The sequence below is a fragment of the Macrosteles quadrilineatus genome, unplaced genomic scaffold (genome assembly GCF_028750875.1).
Source record: "Macrosteles quadrilineatus isolate MER2022 unplaced genomic scaffold, UCM_ALF_1.0 Scaffold_6__1_contigs__length_79288215, whole genome shotgun sequence".
Classification (NCBI taxonomy): domain Eukaryota; kingdom Metazoa; phylum Arthropoda; class Insecta; order Hemiptera; family Cicadellidae; genus Macrosteles; species Macrosteles quadrilineatus.
In genome coordinates this window covers 22,078,533-22,095,698 of record NW_026542599.1, presented here as the reverse complement: position 1 = coordinate 22,095,698, position 17,166 = coordinate 22,078,533, and the positions used below count along the sequence as shown (strand labels likewise).

Sequence of the window (17,166 nt, the reverse complement as noted above, 5' to 3'; positions counted from 1 at the left end):
AAGAATAAGTATTTAAAGTCATTTAATTAACTTACTTCTGTTTGTACAGATTTTGCTGACAGAGAAGCAGCAATTATTGACTTCTCCTTTAGAGCTTCTGCCAATTGCTTCTCAAGCTCACTGATTTGAGCTTTTTTCTTGTCCAACTCTTCTATCTTTTCCTTCAATGCCTTTTCAAACTCAGATTTCTAAACATCATAAACATTGTAAAAACATTTTGTAAACGCTAAATAACTATGCTAGTTTTATTTTTATCATAAGTAACTTCACATCTATACTTATTTAATACGCAAGCAGGTTTTTTGTGACAATTACTCCTCCGAAACTACTGAACCGATTGACATGTTTTTGGTGTCATTGGAAAGAGTTTAACTTGGTGAGTCGGTGGCTCAGTTGGTAGCATCACGGACTTTGGGCCCAAGGCAGAAGTGTTGTGGGTTCGGATCCTGGTCACTGCCACAAACTTTTATCAGTACAGTTCACCTTTGTACTGTACCGGCTCACCCCTTGCTTTGCTGGATACGTTCCACGCACAGATCTGTAGTCTATGTGGACAGGCAAATGCAAGGTTAAAAGAGACCGCAAACCTCAAAAAAAAAAAAAAAAAAAAAAAAAAAAAAAACTTGAAGTTGTGCAGGAAACTTTCATTTTAGGGAAATAATTAGAGAGTTAGGCCCTAGGGCCCTTTAAAGGTTTGTAAGATTAACACGGGAAGCAAAAATTGTTATGAAACTCCAGCTGTTGTCAGAAATTAAATAGTAAAAAATGGTCTCCATGGAAGCATGAGAAAATTCACAATGTTTACCTTTTTGCTTTTACATTTAAATGTAAACAACCAGAACTGTCAAATGCCTATTTCACAATTTCAGACAGCTGATCCAAAAACATAAAATAAAATATTTTACACAACTATGTGGTAGGTTTATTTAATCTTAAACTTTATGATGGATTATTTATTCTAAATCTATTTTAATGATTATGAAACTCATTTTTTCCCGTTGTGAAGCACGACTACAGCAACTAGTAGCTAAATAATCTTTGCTCAGGATTGATGTAATCATTATTAAATTGTGGCCCCAAATGGAATATTAGTAGTATTGAATATTAAATAATAAAATTAGTTAAATGTAAGCACCAATGAGAGAACATTTATATAGTCTGTAGTTAATTTGAGGCTTTAATTATTTTGTAATTTAACAGAAATCTACTAACTCAAATAATCTCATTTAGTCAATTGACGATGAAAATTGACTCACCTGTTCTACTTGAATGGATTTTACTGATTGAGAAGGAGCAATTATTGACTTTTCTTTTTGAGCTTCTGCCAATTGCTTCTCAAGCTCACTGATTTGAGCTTTTTTCTCGTCCAACTCTTCTATCTTTTCTTTCAATGCCTTTTCAAGCTCAGATATCTAAACATAATAAACATTGTAAAATAGTTTTTTTCAAACCTAATTAACAAAGAATGTCCAGGATTGGCAATTATTATTTAATTATGACCCTAAATGGAATATTAGTGGTGTTGAATAATAAAATGGGTTAAATACATTAAGTACCAAGGAGAGAAAATTTATATATAGTCCGTAGTTAATTTGTGACTATTATTATTTTGTAATTGAACACAAATCTACTAACTCAAATAATTTCTCATTAGGTCGATTTACGATCAAATTGAACAAGTAAATTTTGATTCCAGTTGTACTTATAAAAATGTATTGGCCGGTGTTTCTGGTAGCCAATAGGATATAAGTAGGGACGCCATTCAAGATTCTTGTCATTCGCCTATTGGGTCTGATGATGATTGGAGTGTCCAATCGAAATCGATCACCACTTACCATCTTTTGCATATTTACCGTCTTGTGAGTAACAGTATAAGCGTAAATATATGTTTTAAGTGTTATAAGACGTATTTTTATTTACTTTCAGATCGAATTGACTCACCTGTTGTTCTACTTGAATGGATTTTACTGATTGATGAGGCGCAATTATTGACTTTTCTTTTTGAGCTTCTGCCAATTGCTTCTCAAGCTCACTGATTTGAGCTTTTTTCTCGTCCAACTCTTCTATCTTTTCTTTCAATGCCTTTTTAAGCTCAGATATCTAAACATAATAAACATTGTAAAATATATTTTTAAAGCTAAATAACAAATAACTTTGCATACCCAGGGCCGCATACCGTTAAGGGTCAGTGGAGCCCTGGGCAAACACAAAAGCAGCGCCCCCTTTTTTCCTAGTGTGGGCAGGCAGTGGTTGGGGGACACCCGGTGAGCGCCCCCAAACCTCTGGCGCCCCTGGGCATATGCCCAGTCTGCCCGTTTATAAAAGTGGGCCTGTGCATACCTACTAAATAATCTATGTCCAGGATTGGCAATCATTATTGAATTATGACCCTAAATGGAATATTAGTGGTGTTGAATAATAAAATGGGTTAAATACAGCAAGTACCAAGGAGAGAAATTTTATATATAGTCCGTATTGTGACTTCAGTAGACCCCCTCTTAACCGACCCTAATGGGACCGGACCTAGGTCGGATAACTCAAAAGGTCGGATAAAACGGGCAATCCCTAAAATCATAACATAATGAAGTGCTATTCATTTGGAATTATATAATCATTATTTTGAAATCATACTTGCATTATTTATCAAATAAACTACTCTTATCTCCTTTTTCATATTGATAGAAAAGTCACAAATAAACACAAAGCACGGTTAAGTCAAATAGGCCTACTTTCAGTGGAATATATTATAATACTACGCAAGAGTCAATAAAATTCCTATTTTAATAACTTTAGTACTGTAATGTATTAATTGATGCTTTCCAAATACATCGTAATACAGTACAGAACCTTTTGTCGACATTAAAGATACAAGCGACCATTTTGTTACAAGACAGGACGTTTTTATAGCCTCTCACTGGAGGCTCAAGCACAAAAACTATCTTGACCTTGGAGTTGTTAACCCCCCTTCCCTACAAGTTGCATTGTTTGTTTACTCCGGCGATAAGATAATCAGTTCTCAAAATCGTAACGCAGTTTATGATGTTATAAGTTTGCCGCACAGATAACAAATCAGATCAGATGTGCTCGAGCTACGAACGATGATGACAAACTGACAATAGGCTATGCTATATCTTTTGTGATCAACACAAAATAACTTATTGTTAGTCATATCCTGTGGAGATAAGCGTATGGTTCAGTTCTCATCGCCCAGCGTGGGAGGGGAAATGCCGAGATTCCTAGAAAGCGGCGGTTAAACCGAGCTGCTCTCAAAGCAAAGTCGGTTAAAACAAACTGTATTATTTTACGTTCGAAGGCGGATAATCCGATTATCGGTTAATACGAGGTCGGTTAAGAGGGGGTCTACTGTATTATTATTTTGTAATTTAACACAAATCTACTAACTCAAATAATTATATAATATATATAATATAAGCGTAAATATATGTTTTAAGTGTTATAAGACGTATCTTTATTTACTTTCTGATCAAATTGACTCACCTGTTGTTCTACTTGAATGGATTTTACTGATTGATGAGGCGCAATTATTGACTTTTCTTTTTGAGCTTCTGTCAGTTGTTGTTCAAGATCACTGATTTTAGCCTCTTTCTCGTACAGCTCCTCCATCTTTTCTTTCAATGTCTTTTCAAGCTGGTGTATCTTGAAAAATTTTACTTAAGTTGTATTTACTAGAAAAGTTCAACTTGCAAGTTTTACAGTATAACTACTGACATTTTACTGTAAAATGTTAAACACTTCACAGCAACATTTTGGGAGTATCGCCGAACTGAAGGTAAAATACATTGGTTCAATAGAACTCCGGTATTGCTAAGTGTGTAGGCGCTGCTGTAAAGCCGTGTTAGTTGACGGACACGTTACTTGCCTCAGGAAACTAGAAAGACATTAGAGGCAAGTAACCTGTCCCCTAACCTGCCTGCTCTAATGGCCTCGTGTAAACGTAGCTTGGATGTAAAAATTTTAAATGTAGTAGCCGGTACGAATTCTTGACATATTTTCAGACCCTATTGATGTCACAAATTACATATTTTGCGTTGATCCGAAAGTCTCCTGTATGTTTACACCCCTTGACAAGCAATACTTTAAAAGGTTCAAATTGCAGGACTAAGGTATGGTTGTGTGGAAGTTGAGGTAAGTCAGGTTTTTTCATCCAAACTTGAGGTAGGTATGTTACAGTTAAACCTCCTTATCAAACCTAGCACTTTATTAAGCAATGTTTTAGAAAAAGGGTTGAATAACAATTTTGTTGGTACAGTTTGGATCAATCCAGCTATTGAGTCAGAAAATCATCTATAAGCGAATCAACTCAGTCAATCACCCCAGCTAGGCCTAATCAATTCAGATAATCAACTCAGCTAATCAACCTAGCTGATCAACCCAGCCAATCAACTCAGCTAATCGACCAAGCTAATTGACTAACCTAATCAAGTCAGTTAGTAAACTCTCAGCTATAAACCGAACTGATCAAAACGTACCTGGATGGAATGTCCACTAGGCATCTTCATACTCTTCTCGCTCTTAGTTTGAGTCAGCTGGAGTAATTTGTCATTTGTATCCTTCAATGTCTCTTTTTCTTTCTGGAAATTCAGAAATTTTTTAGGTCTACGTTGGCTGACTTACGTAGCTTTGGTTGACTTTTTACATTAGACAAAATACAAGGTAACACCATGACCAATCATTTAATTTATGTTGTGTAAACTTCTATTACAGATTAATAAAACATGATTATATATATATTTGTTTTTTAGGAAACAGTCTTGGTTTAGACTTGATACTGCAGTGGGTCCAAACAGAGACCTTCATATTGGTAGGTGAGTTGGGCCTATATTGTTATTTGTTACTTGTAAGTAAAACATTAGCTTAAGCTTTACAGCTTGTTAAAATAAGAACCGTTACAAAACTAGTATTTGATCTATAATTTAAAATGTTTTCACTCATTCTTGAAACTTCACGAGCTTATCACCAAAAGTGAAATTCAAACCATGACCACTAATATATTAAAATTCATTTTAGTAGCCCCGGAACTGTAATAATGACTAATATTGGTTTTATATTACCTGTCATCAGTTCCAAATTGTAATTTTTGTAATGTTACATGTTTCGGCGAGTACTGAGTCTGTTCCCGGTCGTGTAACGGCAATGTTTTGTACCCATGATAGGCCTATCCAACCAAAAGTATTATTTATTTATGTGTCGTGTGTTAAGTGTCATGTGTGTCAACAACGAAGCTATGCAAGCGGATTTTTTAATGAGCATTCCTGGACTGTATGCTTGACAATGGCAGCTTGCCGAAACATCTAGCATCTACAAAAACTACAATTTGGATCTCACGACAGATAATATAAAACCAATATTGGTCACTAATATATAATGATGTGCAAACTAATGATACTAATACACACTGACCTGTAGGTCTCTGATCTGCTCTTCTAGCGCCCGGATGGTCTCCATATGTGTGGTTCCCCTAGAGGCTTGTGATATTGCAGATCTCGACTTGTTTCTTTCTTTTTCTAACTGTCTCTCCAGGTCATCTGCAACAGATAAAAGTTTAAGATGGAAAATCAAAATGTAACAAACAAAAGCTTATAAAAATATTGAGGGAAATATTGTTGGCACAAACAAATTATCCAGCCGGTACAGTGAGTGAACGAGTGAATGTTACTGAACTAATCAAATTTAGTGGCAGGTACCAAGACCCGAACCCATAACATCAGTAACATCACTATTATGGATCCAAAGGCTACCAACTTAGCTTCCAACAGCATTTGGTTCAGGTTATTTTGAGCTTTTGGTTCAGTGTCTTTACACTATTGATGTAATTTAATTGCTGACACGGTCATGTTACCAAATTTTTGTATTTAATGTCTACTTTCTATTATAATATACAGGGTGATTGATATAAGTGTGCCAGCCGTTTTATTCAAAAACTATAAGAGATATCAAAAAAAGTTAAATGGTAAGTGCCTTGGATTTTTTATTTAAAAAATTGTAGTTAAGTCAAAAAAATTATTTTAGCCGCCATTTTTCCAATATGGTCGCCAACTTTGATTTTTCTTCTAGAACACCCTGTATTTTATGATGTATTCTGGTAGAAAATGTAATTTTAAGATGATTTTATTCTTGTAATTTTTTTCATAAACCTAACCGTTTCAAAGATAATAATGGTTAAAGTTTTGAAATTTCTGCATGAGAAAGAGTTTTGATAAAGGCCTAAGCAAGCATGCCAGCTGTTTTATTCGAAAACCATTCAAAATTTCACAACTTAAACCATTATTATCTTTGAAACGGTTAGGTTTATGAAAAAAATTACAAGAATAAAATCGTCTTAAAATTACATTTTCTACCAGAATACATCATGAAATACAGGATGTTCCATAAGAAAAATCAAAGTTGGCGGCCATATTGGAAAAATGGCGGCTAAAATAATTTGTTTGACTTGACTATAATTTTTTAAATAAAAAATCCAAGGCACTTACCATTTAACATTTTTTTTTATATCTCTTATGGTTTTCGAATAAAACGGCTGGCACACTTATAATCACCCTGTATGTAGCCTATACTTGCAGTTGTTCACTACCCTCATTGCCCAACACTTTCTACATTCCTTTATTTTAAGTGAGTTTCTTGTAATGATACTTATCTCTGAGAATCTTATTAAAATGGAGCAATATTGTATCTAAACTAATCCCTTGACATACACAGAAGTAAGAAACAGAGGATACATTCAGTGGTACACTTAAGAGGTGTCTAGAGCAAATTCTATTCATCATCTCCTTCCGCTCTCCTTTCCCCCCTCGCCATCACGTACTATAGTGCTCACGCTGTAGAAAGGCCCTGTGCGGTACAACTGCTGTACAAATATGCTATGTGGCCGTTCGGGCTCTTTCTTGATCAATACTAGTACATTTCCGCCCCAAAATATAGCTATAGGCGCACGGTTGTCCCATAAGCTTGTATCCTCTGTATCTTACTTCTCTGTGGTACGCAGTAGATCTCAGACAGTGGATTGACCATGACTAAACGTATCACTATATCATAGATAAGATGATTTTTGGTTTGCAAAGTTCGAAAAATGTTGTGTATCACCTTGAAAGAATGCAGAAACCTACTCACCAACTTTGTCCTTGGAGTCTCTGAGCTGTTCTCTTAGTTTCTCAGTTTTCTCTTCCGCACTCTGCAATTTCTCTCTCAGCTCCTCCAGTTCAGCAGCCTGTTTCTCCGCTTGCATTCTCAGTTTTATCAACTCCGTGTTATCCTTCACCTGTCTGGACGTTTCACTCAGTTGTTCGTTCACGCTTGTTCCGCTTTTCGCCGCCTCTTTTTCCAGAGCTGCTAGTTCTTTTTCCAGTTGAGCAAGCCTGGCTTTGTATTTGTTCTTTTGTGTTTCTAGTTGCTGAAATATATGACTTTGAAAATATTGTATCTTAAAAACTGTTAGGAATTGTACTTAGTACATTTTACTGGTGCTAGACTATTATAGAACTTTTTCCTTCATATCTGGTTTATCTATATTACACAAACATGATTTTTTTAATTGGATATCTAGTGGCACTTAGAGTGTATGAATGATGACTTTTAATCCTCTCTTACTTAAAGATGAATTTCTCAATTTGCTCTTTACTTTTTTGATAGGATAACAAAAGAAAACAAATTCCTTACTAAAAAATCTCAAAAAGATTGAGTCAAAGTCATTTTTAAGATAGTATCATTTAAAATACCAAGATTTTTGCCTTTTTGGCATTTTATCAACCCAGGATATATTTTCCAAGTTGCGTTAAATTGGGTTTTAGATCAAATCTTAGCCTATTTATGTACGTCAATTCAATCTACTCACATCTTCTAGTTCGTTGATCCTCATTTTCAAAGCAGCTACATTTCTGTCAGGTTTTGCATCTCGAGCAGATCTGCAAAATACATTCTTCGCTCAAACTTAATGAACTTCAACTTTCTATTGAATACAGTTAATTTAAATAATTTAAACATCATATTCTAGTAGGAATTCAAATTTTAAAAGAAAATATATATTGTAGCAGACCAACCATAGATAGACTGGATTCAAATATGTGTTAAAATATAGACTAGAAAATAAATCATTGATAGATTGGAGAAAATAAAGTACATCTTGTCTTCTGGGGTCCCCAGGACCATTTATTAAAATATCTGTGATCAAGAACAGTAGGTTCAGTTTTGAACTATTAAAAAGGTTTGACTTTTCTCAGGATTAGAATGGAAGGAATGCCTACTTCACACAGGGGCAAAAATAAGGGGGGCAGGGGATCAAGCCGCCCCCCCCCCAAAAAAAAATAATGAATATGAAAAAAATGGTAGGTACCATGATAATCAACAATAAAGAAGCGTGATCTAAGTCGAGTAAAAGTGGCATTGAACACTGGATTTTTATCTTTAAGTAATGACGTGACACTCTAGTAAATGTGAAAATGGTTCCAGGCTAAAACTTCCATCAAACCTTGGAACAGCAAAATAGCTTTACACTAGTGTACTCTACAGTCAATATTTTTATGCTTAGCTACTGATAAACATGGTGCTATGGTACCTCTCAAATATCCCTTTGTATTTTTCACTCGCCTATATGTCTTTGCAATATGTTTTTACCAACTAAACTATTCTAAACTCACTGTGTCTGATTAGGAACGGGGTTGTACTCCAACTCTCTCGGTGTTTTCACTTGAGCTTGCTTCATCTTAGCATCATTGATCCTTCCCTCTTTGCTGTGGATGTAACTGTGATTCATTAACTGTTGTTTCAATACTTTCACCTGAAAGAGATTCATCTTTTCACCAGTGTCACATTTTATGGTAGCAATACTGGTTTAAATCACTTTACACAAAGTACTCTATCCTATTAATTCAGTTCTACCAATTTCTTTTCATAAGAACTTTTTCCTACAAAACAATTAACAGGTAGTCATCGCTTTACAGATCAGATGGGTTCCAGAATCAAAAATTGTAAAGCGTGAACTATAACCCGTGGATTGCTTATGAGGGTCTAAATCAATATTCAATTTTGATTGTCCATTTAATAGAAATTAAGATTTTTACTTTTGTTATGTATGTAAAGTTTAGTAACTTTCCCAAGCTAGGATCCTGACTACTACTTGTGATGGATTTACAGTATTGAGCTCTAATTATAAAAGAATTGAGTTTTGTTCTTAAAGAAAGGCTACAGGCCAGGATTTTGATTTGTAAAAATTCAAAAACATTGTGTGTACAGTCTCTCCTCTGTGTACATTCTATTTGGCCTACACCTAAGCTATCCTCCTTTTTCTAGAATTAAGTTTTTAATAATCTTTTTTATGGGATTGATATAAACAAATCTATAGGCTACTGATATTTTATAATTTAGTGAAACGGTAATACAATTGCATTTCATGCTAAGAAATTTTAACAAGATTAAGCCTTCTGGAGAAATAGATTTGTGAGAGGTTATTCCATTTAAACCTTCAGTACGTTAGTCATAAACACGTTTCTTATTAATTTACAAAACTTGAAATCAACCCACAACTTCTCTTGAGATAAATACTGTGAAGTGGTCAGAGATAAGTATTCTCATAGCTGGACTAAATTTAGAAAGTTCTTAAACCAGTACTAGAGCTATTACAGTACCTTGGCTTGAAGATTTTTGTTTTGCGATTCTAATATCGCGACCTTGTTGCTATCAGCCATTACAGAAGTAGGGGTCAAACCAGATTTCTTGTCCAGCCGGTCTTGTCTTTGTATTGCTGTCTGTAACCTGAGATTTTCAATTGCTTAGAACTTGCATTAAGTAAAAAACAAGCGACTTTGAAAACTTAGTATCAAGAGTTTATTCCTTAACATAGTAGTGTGTTCAAAAACTCATGTCAGAGGCGGTGCCAGGATTTCAATGATTTCATTTGGGGGGGGATTACCACCGGGAGGTCTGGGCGATATGGAATATTCCCCAGAAAAAGCGGGGTACAGGGATCCCCCCCACGGAAAAAATGTGGAATTTAAAGCCTAAAAAAGTTTTTTTACATATTTCAGCTCTAAAATATGCTCTAGCTAATAGTATTTATTTATGTTATGTAATAAAATATAAAATATTTCAGGGGGTATATCCCTCCCATACCCCCCGCCCCTGGAACCGCCACTGCTCATGTTTAACAATATTGTGCATTAGCTAATGTGATGTAAATTACAAAGTATTATTAAGTTATTCTACAAAGTATTTTTAAACTAAGTTTTAAACTATAAACACTTTGAACCAGTAGCCTACTATAACTGTTATATAGTACTGGTTGAATATTATATTATACTGGTGACACCGGTAATCTTCTCCCACAATAGTGGCACTACAATGAGAATGTCTTGAGAATGTCTTGCAGTCTCTGACACTGGTATTCGTCTGCAGTGATTACCGCAACATCGGTGATCAGCTTTTCAGTTAACCAAACACCCTTGGTACTATTGGCTATCAGGTCATAGTAGACAGATGGACACTAGGTCGGATATATATTTTAAAACATATGGAGGTTCTACTGATGTAAATACATTTTTTTATTCTAAATCATAGGAATCCTTTGAAAACTGTGACAATTTTGAAAAAGAATTTAAATCAGTTAATAATCAAATTACCTTTGAATTTGTCGTTCTTGATTTCTATTTTGCTTTTTCAGTTCTAAGTTTTCATCAGCAAAAACTATATATTTGTCTTCCAAATCTCCTCTGTCCATCTTGGAGACCACTGCTTTGTCGATTTGCTGAGCTTTATAGACAAAACAATGTAGGTGTGTTTTATTAAGTTTCCTCGTATGACATCAAACAATATAGGCTAAGATTAAACTCAAAAATAAGCTGGGGTAAATCATAGAATGGCCATGGCATTTATTATATTTACTTTGGTTTTGGATTACCTGATAAAAACTTATTAAATGCAAAGCTTTTACTTTTACTTTTTAGTTTGTACCCCTATAATTTTTAAAGTATTTTTTTCCATAAAATAACTTGTCATTACAGTAGAGTCCCGCAAACTTGCCGTAATGTGGCCTGGAAGGGTGCCGAGTTTGTGAAATGCCGGGTTATTGGGAACTAGGGTTTAAAATAAAAACAATACAATTTTTAATCCTTTTACCTGCCTTCTTTATATACTACAAGTCAGTGTTAAGTCATCAGATATATTACAACAAATCCTTGGTACGAGTTGCGAGTGATTTAACTTAAGCTGGTTTGAGTCCATGTTGAACTCGGACTCAAATATTCACTAATTTTCTGAGCCAGGTGATGGCCGAGTTATCCAGACTGCCGGGTTATCGAGTGCCGAGTTTGTGGGACTCTACTGTACAACATTTTGTAACTCTGATTTTAAAATATCAAGACCTCCTTTGAAGCTTATACTTTTTGGATTTTTACTGTATACAGTCCTGAAGTAAAACCTTTAACAAAGAAGCCTATCAGGGTAGGCTAAATTTACTAAACCTAATTTCCTGGGGAGTTGAGTGGTTATAGTGCTCGCCTTGAAATATAAAGGACACTGATTTAATTACAAGCGAGCTCATTTCTAGACCCAGATGCCATTTGTCATTGGGTTATCACTATACTATTCGAGTATTTGGGTTACCTAAAAGTTACTTTAAGTATTAAAGGTTGGACACACATATATATGTATATGAATTTGAACGGATGGTGTTTTTGGCCTCTAGGGACCTCAAAATGAAAAATTATATCGGTCCCGGGTCCAGGTCTTAACATGAGTATTACCGGTACGGTAATAGCTCATTCCCCATATGAGAAATTCGCTAAAATGAAACAAGGAAAGTCTTACAAGCATATTTATGATAACCCAACCTAACATAACCGCCGCAGCACGCTGTAAAATATGTGGCCACAGTATAATACCAAATTACCCATAAAAGCAACTATGGTTTGATATCATAATAGTTAAGAGAAAATAATCTAAATATAAAACTTTTAAAACGCATTTATATAACATTCTGAGTTAAGCCTAGCATAAGTATGTCAAAAGATACTTACATTAAGTTATCATTATCTACACGTCTACAGTAAACTTTATTAGCCACGTTCAACATACCATTGTCACAATAAGGTGGAAAACATTTTTCATGGTAGGGGGACAGAGACCTTCTACTATTTCCCTCGTCCATCCTGTAAGCAAATGTTAAAAGCAGTATGTAACATATCTAAATTCAAGTCAAGGGGTGGACATAGTCCATAGTTACAGTAACTAAAGTAAGTTAACTTATCTAAAAGTAACGGTAAACTTAGTCTGTACGGTAGCAGGGCCGTACCCATGCTTTGGCAGGCCCCGTTAAAGATATTAGGCCAGGCCTCACCTCCCCTTGAAGTTATAATGTTTGGCGGGCCCTAGTTTATGTTTTCATTGGTTTAAGTAGGCCTACAATTGTAGGGAAAACTCGGTCTGAATACATCCCTGCCTGTGAACTAAAATGTTGACATTCCAGTTCAACTGACAACTTTCTATTCCAACCAAATAAGTTATCATATGCAGTTTAAAATGGATTTTACAAATAAAATGTATAGATTGACCTGTCCAACCCAGAGAGGGGTCCACTGGGGAGATGGAATTTTCCTTTTCTAAAATCGTTAAAATACAGTAACCGTACATTATCCAGAATCTACTAATAATTACATATTGAACACCTTTGTGTGTGTTAGTCAGTTGCTTCAAAGGCATACAATTTTTTTAAGTTTCTTATACCCCCTTCCCACCATGATAAAAACATCATTGTAGGCTAGGCCTAGTTCTAAAAGAATTATTCTAACTTTTAAAATTAGACCTAGTTTGCTAGGCTTATGTAGGTAATTTAACAAAGGACCTAAACTAGTATGATAGTAAAGATTTAAAAACGATATCATAAATGTAAGTTACCCACTTTATCTATTTTAACTTCATTCAAAAACTTACTTGAATTTCGACTAATGTAGAGCTGCAAACAAAAATTTGTATAAATAGTAACAGAGATAAATCATAAAAATTTTCCTTGGGTGGCCTAAAACACTTATACTGAATTTTGATGGAGTTATCTGTTTACATGTAGAGATTTTTTGTTTACTACATGTATAAGTCCTGCCCATCTCTCTTCAACATACTTTTTCATCTTCGTTGCTACAACAAACAAAATAGATCCAGTTGCTAGGGGTTTTTTCATACACCAACCATTGAGCCACTATTAAGCCATTGGTTATAAACATATTGATGGATCTTCAAGAAGAACTGGTATATTAGAATTAGTATAAATTTGAAATAACAACTTCACCAATATTTCTGAATTTTTAATTTTATTTAATAAAAATAAAATTAAAAATTCAGAAATATTGGTGAAGTTGTTATTTCAAATTTATATATTGATGGATGTATAACGTATGTGATGTATGTATGTAATGTATGTAATACCATAGACAAATTCTGTCTATGGTAATACACACACACAAACATTGAGGAACATCCATCAAGATGTCGGAGTAGCAGAATTCTATCCCCGGAAATTTACCCCCATGAACGCCTACGTAATTTTGACGTCACGAGAAGCAGGGCCTATACAGTACATGGTTTATTTATTTATTTTATTTATTTATTTATTTATTTTTTATTTATTTATTTGTTTGTTTGTTTATTTAGTTATTTATTTATTCATTTATTTATTTTTTACGGCAAACACCAATTTTAAAATTTACGGTTGAGAAACTGCCGGCGATTAAAAATATACCACAAATATATTATTAAACAATCAACAATAAATTTCCAAATAATGTTGTAATATTGTTTGCTTGTAAAGTAATTTGCAATACCACGGAATTTTACCCCCGGAAATCTATCCCCAGAAATCTACCTCCTGTGGTCAAATGAGACAAGTCCGTCACCGGAAGTCTACTCCCGTGGTCGGGTACGCTACGTATCAGCAAAGATTCGTGGTTGTTTTAGATAATTTTAATAATTGGTTTGTAAATCAACGTCTCTTCGTTTAACCGATTACCTTCTAGGTAACGATTAATAAATTAAACTACATCCATGAGAATCTTGGTTGATACGTATCGAGGCCGACCAAGGAGGGTAGATTTCCGGGGGTGGAATTCCGGTGTCAGACTTGTCTAATTTGATTATGGAGTGTAGATTTCCGGGGGTAAAATTCCAATGTCCGGTTTATTGGAATTTTGATATGCTGTTAAGTAAACCGTGAAATGTGAGTTGATTGAAATGGGAGGCCTTCTTATTTTATCCGTCCTAAGAGTTCGCCACCAGAAATCCACCCCCAGACCTGTGACGTCAAAATGACGTAGGCATGTTTTCTCGGGAGTAAATTTCCAGGGTAGAATTCCGTGGCCGTGATTCCGGTGACCCTGGATTATACACATCATGTGTTATATGAAAAGTCATAACATTATTAAATAAATATTGGTTTTAAACTGATCACAACCATAGATAAAACATAAAACTTTTCCTTATTATCATAATTGTAAATACATTCAAATTTATTTAAAAAGAATTGACAACTTGCTACACAGTGGTATCTGATGATCTGATCATGGATTAAATGTATATGATCATTGATCAAAATACCTTTATAATTGCATGAGGCAGTTAAATTGTCAATTTCCAATGTGAAATATACCTATATGTTATTTATAGTTTAATATTACGAGTATGGTTTTATCAAGTTAAATTTGAGTATATTAGTGGAAGAACTCACGTTTGAAGCCTCAGCGGTGTACATCGTTAAGCACAAAACAGTGATCGTAAACTTCTACAGACCACCCTCAGGTAATGTTTATTTATTTCTGGATAAACTGCATGATGTCTTCTCAACTATGCATGGTGTGAAACTTGACTTCTTTTGCACAGGTGATTTTAACATAGACTTTCTGTCTGACAGCATTGAAGTCCGGGAACTTAAAAACCTAATATCTAGTTTTGGTCTTCACACTGCAATTAATGAAATCACTAGGCCTAATGTCGCAGCTGGAAGTGTAAACAAAGGTACCTGCTTGGACAATATTGTGACCTCAGTACACCCAGATAGATGGGAAGCCTCAGTTATACACACTCCTGTCTCAGATCATAATGCGGCCTTTCTGTCAATGAACATCGAGTCATATTCTAAATCTAATCCAATTTCTTTACCGAGAAAGGTTACTAGGAAATTAAATCCTCAGAATTCCTTAAAATTCTTATCCAACCTTAGTCAGTTGAATTGGTTTGAATTATATGACCATAGCCTAGACTTAAATGCTAAATTCAAAGTGTTTTTTGACAAACTGTTGTGGGCCTTAAATGGTTCGATTCCCTTGAAAACTACTGTCGGTTTTAACAACAAACCTAACAAAAGGTGGTATCATCAAGGACTTGTAAATATGAAAAATGAGCTGGACCGGCTATATTTTTTGTTTTGTAATGCAGGGACTGCTGAAGTTAAAACTAAGTACAACTCATTAAAGTTGCAGTACCGCAAAGAAATCAAGAAAGCCAAACTTGACCATAACAACAGTTTACTGCTAAACTCTAGTAATATTTCTAAAACATCCTGGTCAATCATTAATGAAATAAGCAACTGTAATAGTAAGCCTTTGTCTATTCCTGACTGCCTAACTGCCGATGGACTGAACTCCTACTTTGTCGACTGTGTTGAAAACCTGAGAAGTAATGTTCCCGCCTCTTCAAATGGTCCTGAGCAATATCTTAGAAATTTGACCTCTTGCAACGCTCTTCCGACTATTGAGGACAACAATGCTTTTAGGATTGGACTATTTACTGTAGAAGAGGTGTATGCAGCCATCAACAGTCTTAACAATAGCTCTTGTTTAGATATTTACGGAATTAATGTCCTCATCTTGAAGTTAGCTTCTAGTTACATAAGTGAAGTTTTGACTTACCTATTTAATCTTTGTATAACACAAGGCTGCTACCCAAACAAGTTCAAGATTTCTAAGGTTATACCAGTCCATAAAAAAGGGCCTAAAAATGTCATTGCTAACTATAGGCCTATATCTATTATCCCTGCAGTGTCGAAGGTCTTGGAACATCTCGTACATCGTAGATTTTCTCAGTATCTTGAGGATAGTAACCTTTTAGCAAGTAGTCAGTTTGGCTTTAGGCCCAAACACAGCACTGTCCAAGCAACCCAGGCACTGATATCAAATTGCTTTCAAAGTTTAGAGGCCAAAAGTGGTATAGTGTTCAGATCGTACGACATGTCTAAGGCCTTTGACACAGTGGCTCATGATCTCCTTGTGAATAAGCTTTCTTGCTATAACCTTGATGATGTTTTGGTTAGGTTTTTTTCAATCTTATCTTAGTGACAGATGGCAAAAAGTCTATCTAAATGGCACTTATTCTAGTCCTGTTCAAGTGCCCCACGGAGTGCCCCAAGGCTCTATATTGGGCCCTACCCTGTTTATACTGTATATAAATGACTTACCTTGTAATATTAATGACTTATCTGTAAAAAGCTTTCTTTTTGCTGATGACTTGGCCTTGTGTGTACGGGGTAACTCTTTGAATGATGTTACAGACACATTGGACACAAAATCTGCTGTTATTAACGACTGGTGTAATGCAAACAAGTTATGTCTTAATGCTGATAAGACTCAGGACCTGACTATTAGTCTAAGCAGTAATGGTAATGATGTAAACACTCTGAAGTTTTTGGGTTTTCATTTGCAGTCAAACTTGAAGTGGTTTTCACATGTAGATTTTGTAGCATCTAAAATTGTAAAAGGCATATTTATGATAAGAGCACTTAGGTCCACTGTTTCAGATGATGTCCTTATTTGTATATATTATGGCCACATTCATAGCTATTTGTCCTATGGTACCTCACTGTGGGCCAACAGTTTTTATGCTAACAGGCTGCTTTTTACTTTACAAAAGAAGGCGGTGAGGTTAATTTGTAGTGTGAATAGAAGAACACATTGTAAGCCCCTTTTCGTGAGTCTTAACATTCTCTCATTTCCATCCTTGTATGTTTTGGCAAGTTTGTTGTATGTAAAAGAAAACATTTCTCACTTTGAAAAGATATCTGATGTTCACAACTATTGTACTAGGATCTAAAGATAATCTGTCTACACTAAGGTATAAGTATACAGCCACTCAAAATAGTTTTGAGTACCAAGGTGTTAAAATGTACAATTTCTTGCCTGC

At 34.9% G+C, this 17,166-nt stretch overlaps 1 protein-coding gene and 1 long non-coding RNA gene across 2 annotated transcripts; both read right to left on the bottom strand.

Moving 5' to 3' along the window:
- Positions 1–26: 26 nt before the first annotated feature.
- LOC128997380 (restin homolog) lies at positions 27–9,761 on the bottom strand. The gene is made up of 10 exons (XM_054423016.1): positions 9,639–9,761; positions 8,652–8,791; positions 7,850–7,919; positions 7,129–7,408; positions 5,422–5,546; positions 4,491–4,592; positions 3,499–3,657; positions 1,942–2,100; positions 1,257–1,412; positions 27–188 (listed from the first exon to the last, which is right to left on the bottom strand). The coding sequence occupies exons 1-10, from the start codon at positions 9,696–9,698 to the stop codon at positions 27–29; spliced, it is 1,413 nt and encodes a 470-aa protein (XP_054278991.1). The 5' UTR covers positions 9,699–9,761.
- An 871-nt stretch (positions 9,762–10,632) lies between these two features.
- On the bottom strand, positions 10,633–13,089 carry LOC128996219 (uncharacterized). The gene is made up of 3 exons (XR_008491031.1): positions 12,937–13,089; positions 12,082–12,155; positions 10,633–10,758 (listed from the first exon to the last, which is right to left on the bottom strand). It is a non-coding gene; the product is annotated as an uncharacterized LOC128996219 (long non-coding RNA).
- Between the last annotated feature and the right edge of the window lie 4,077 nt (positions 13,090–17,166).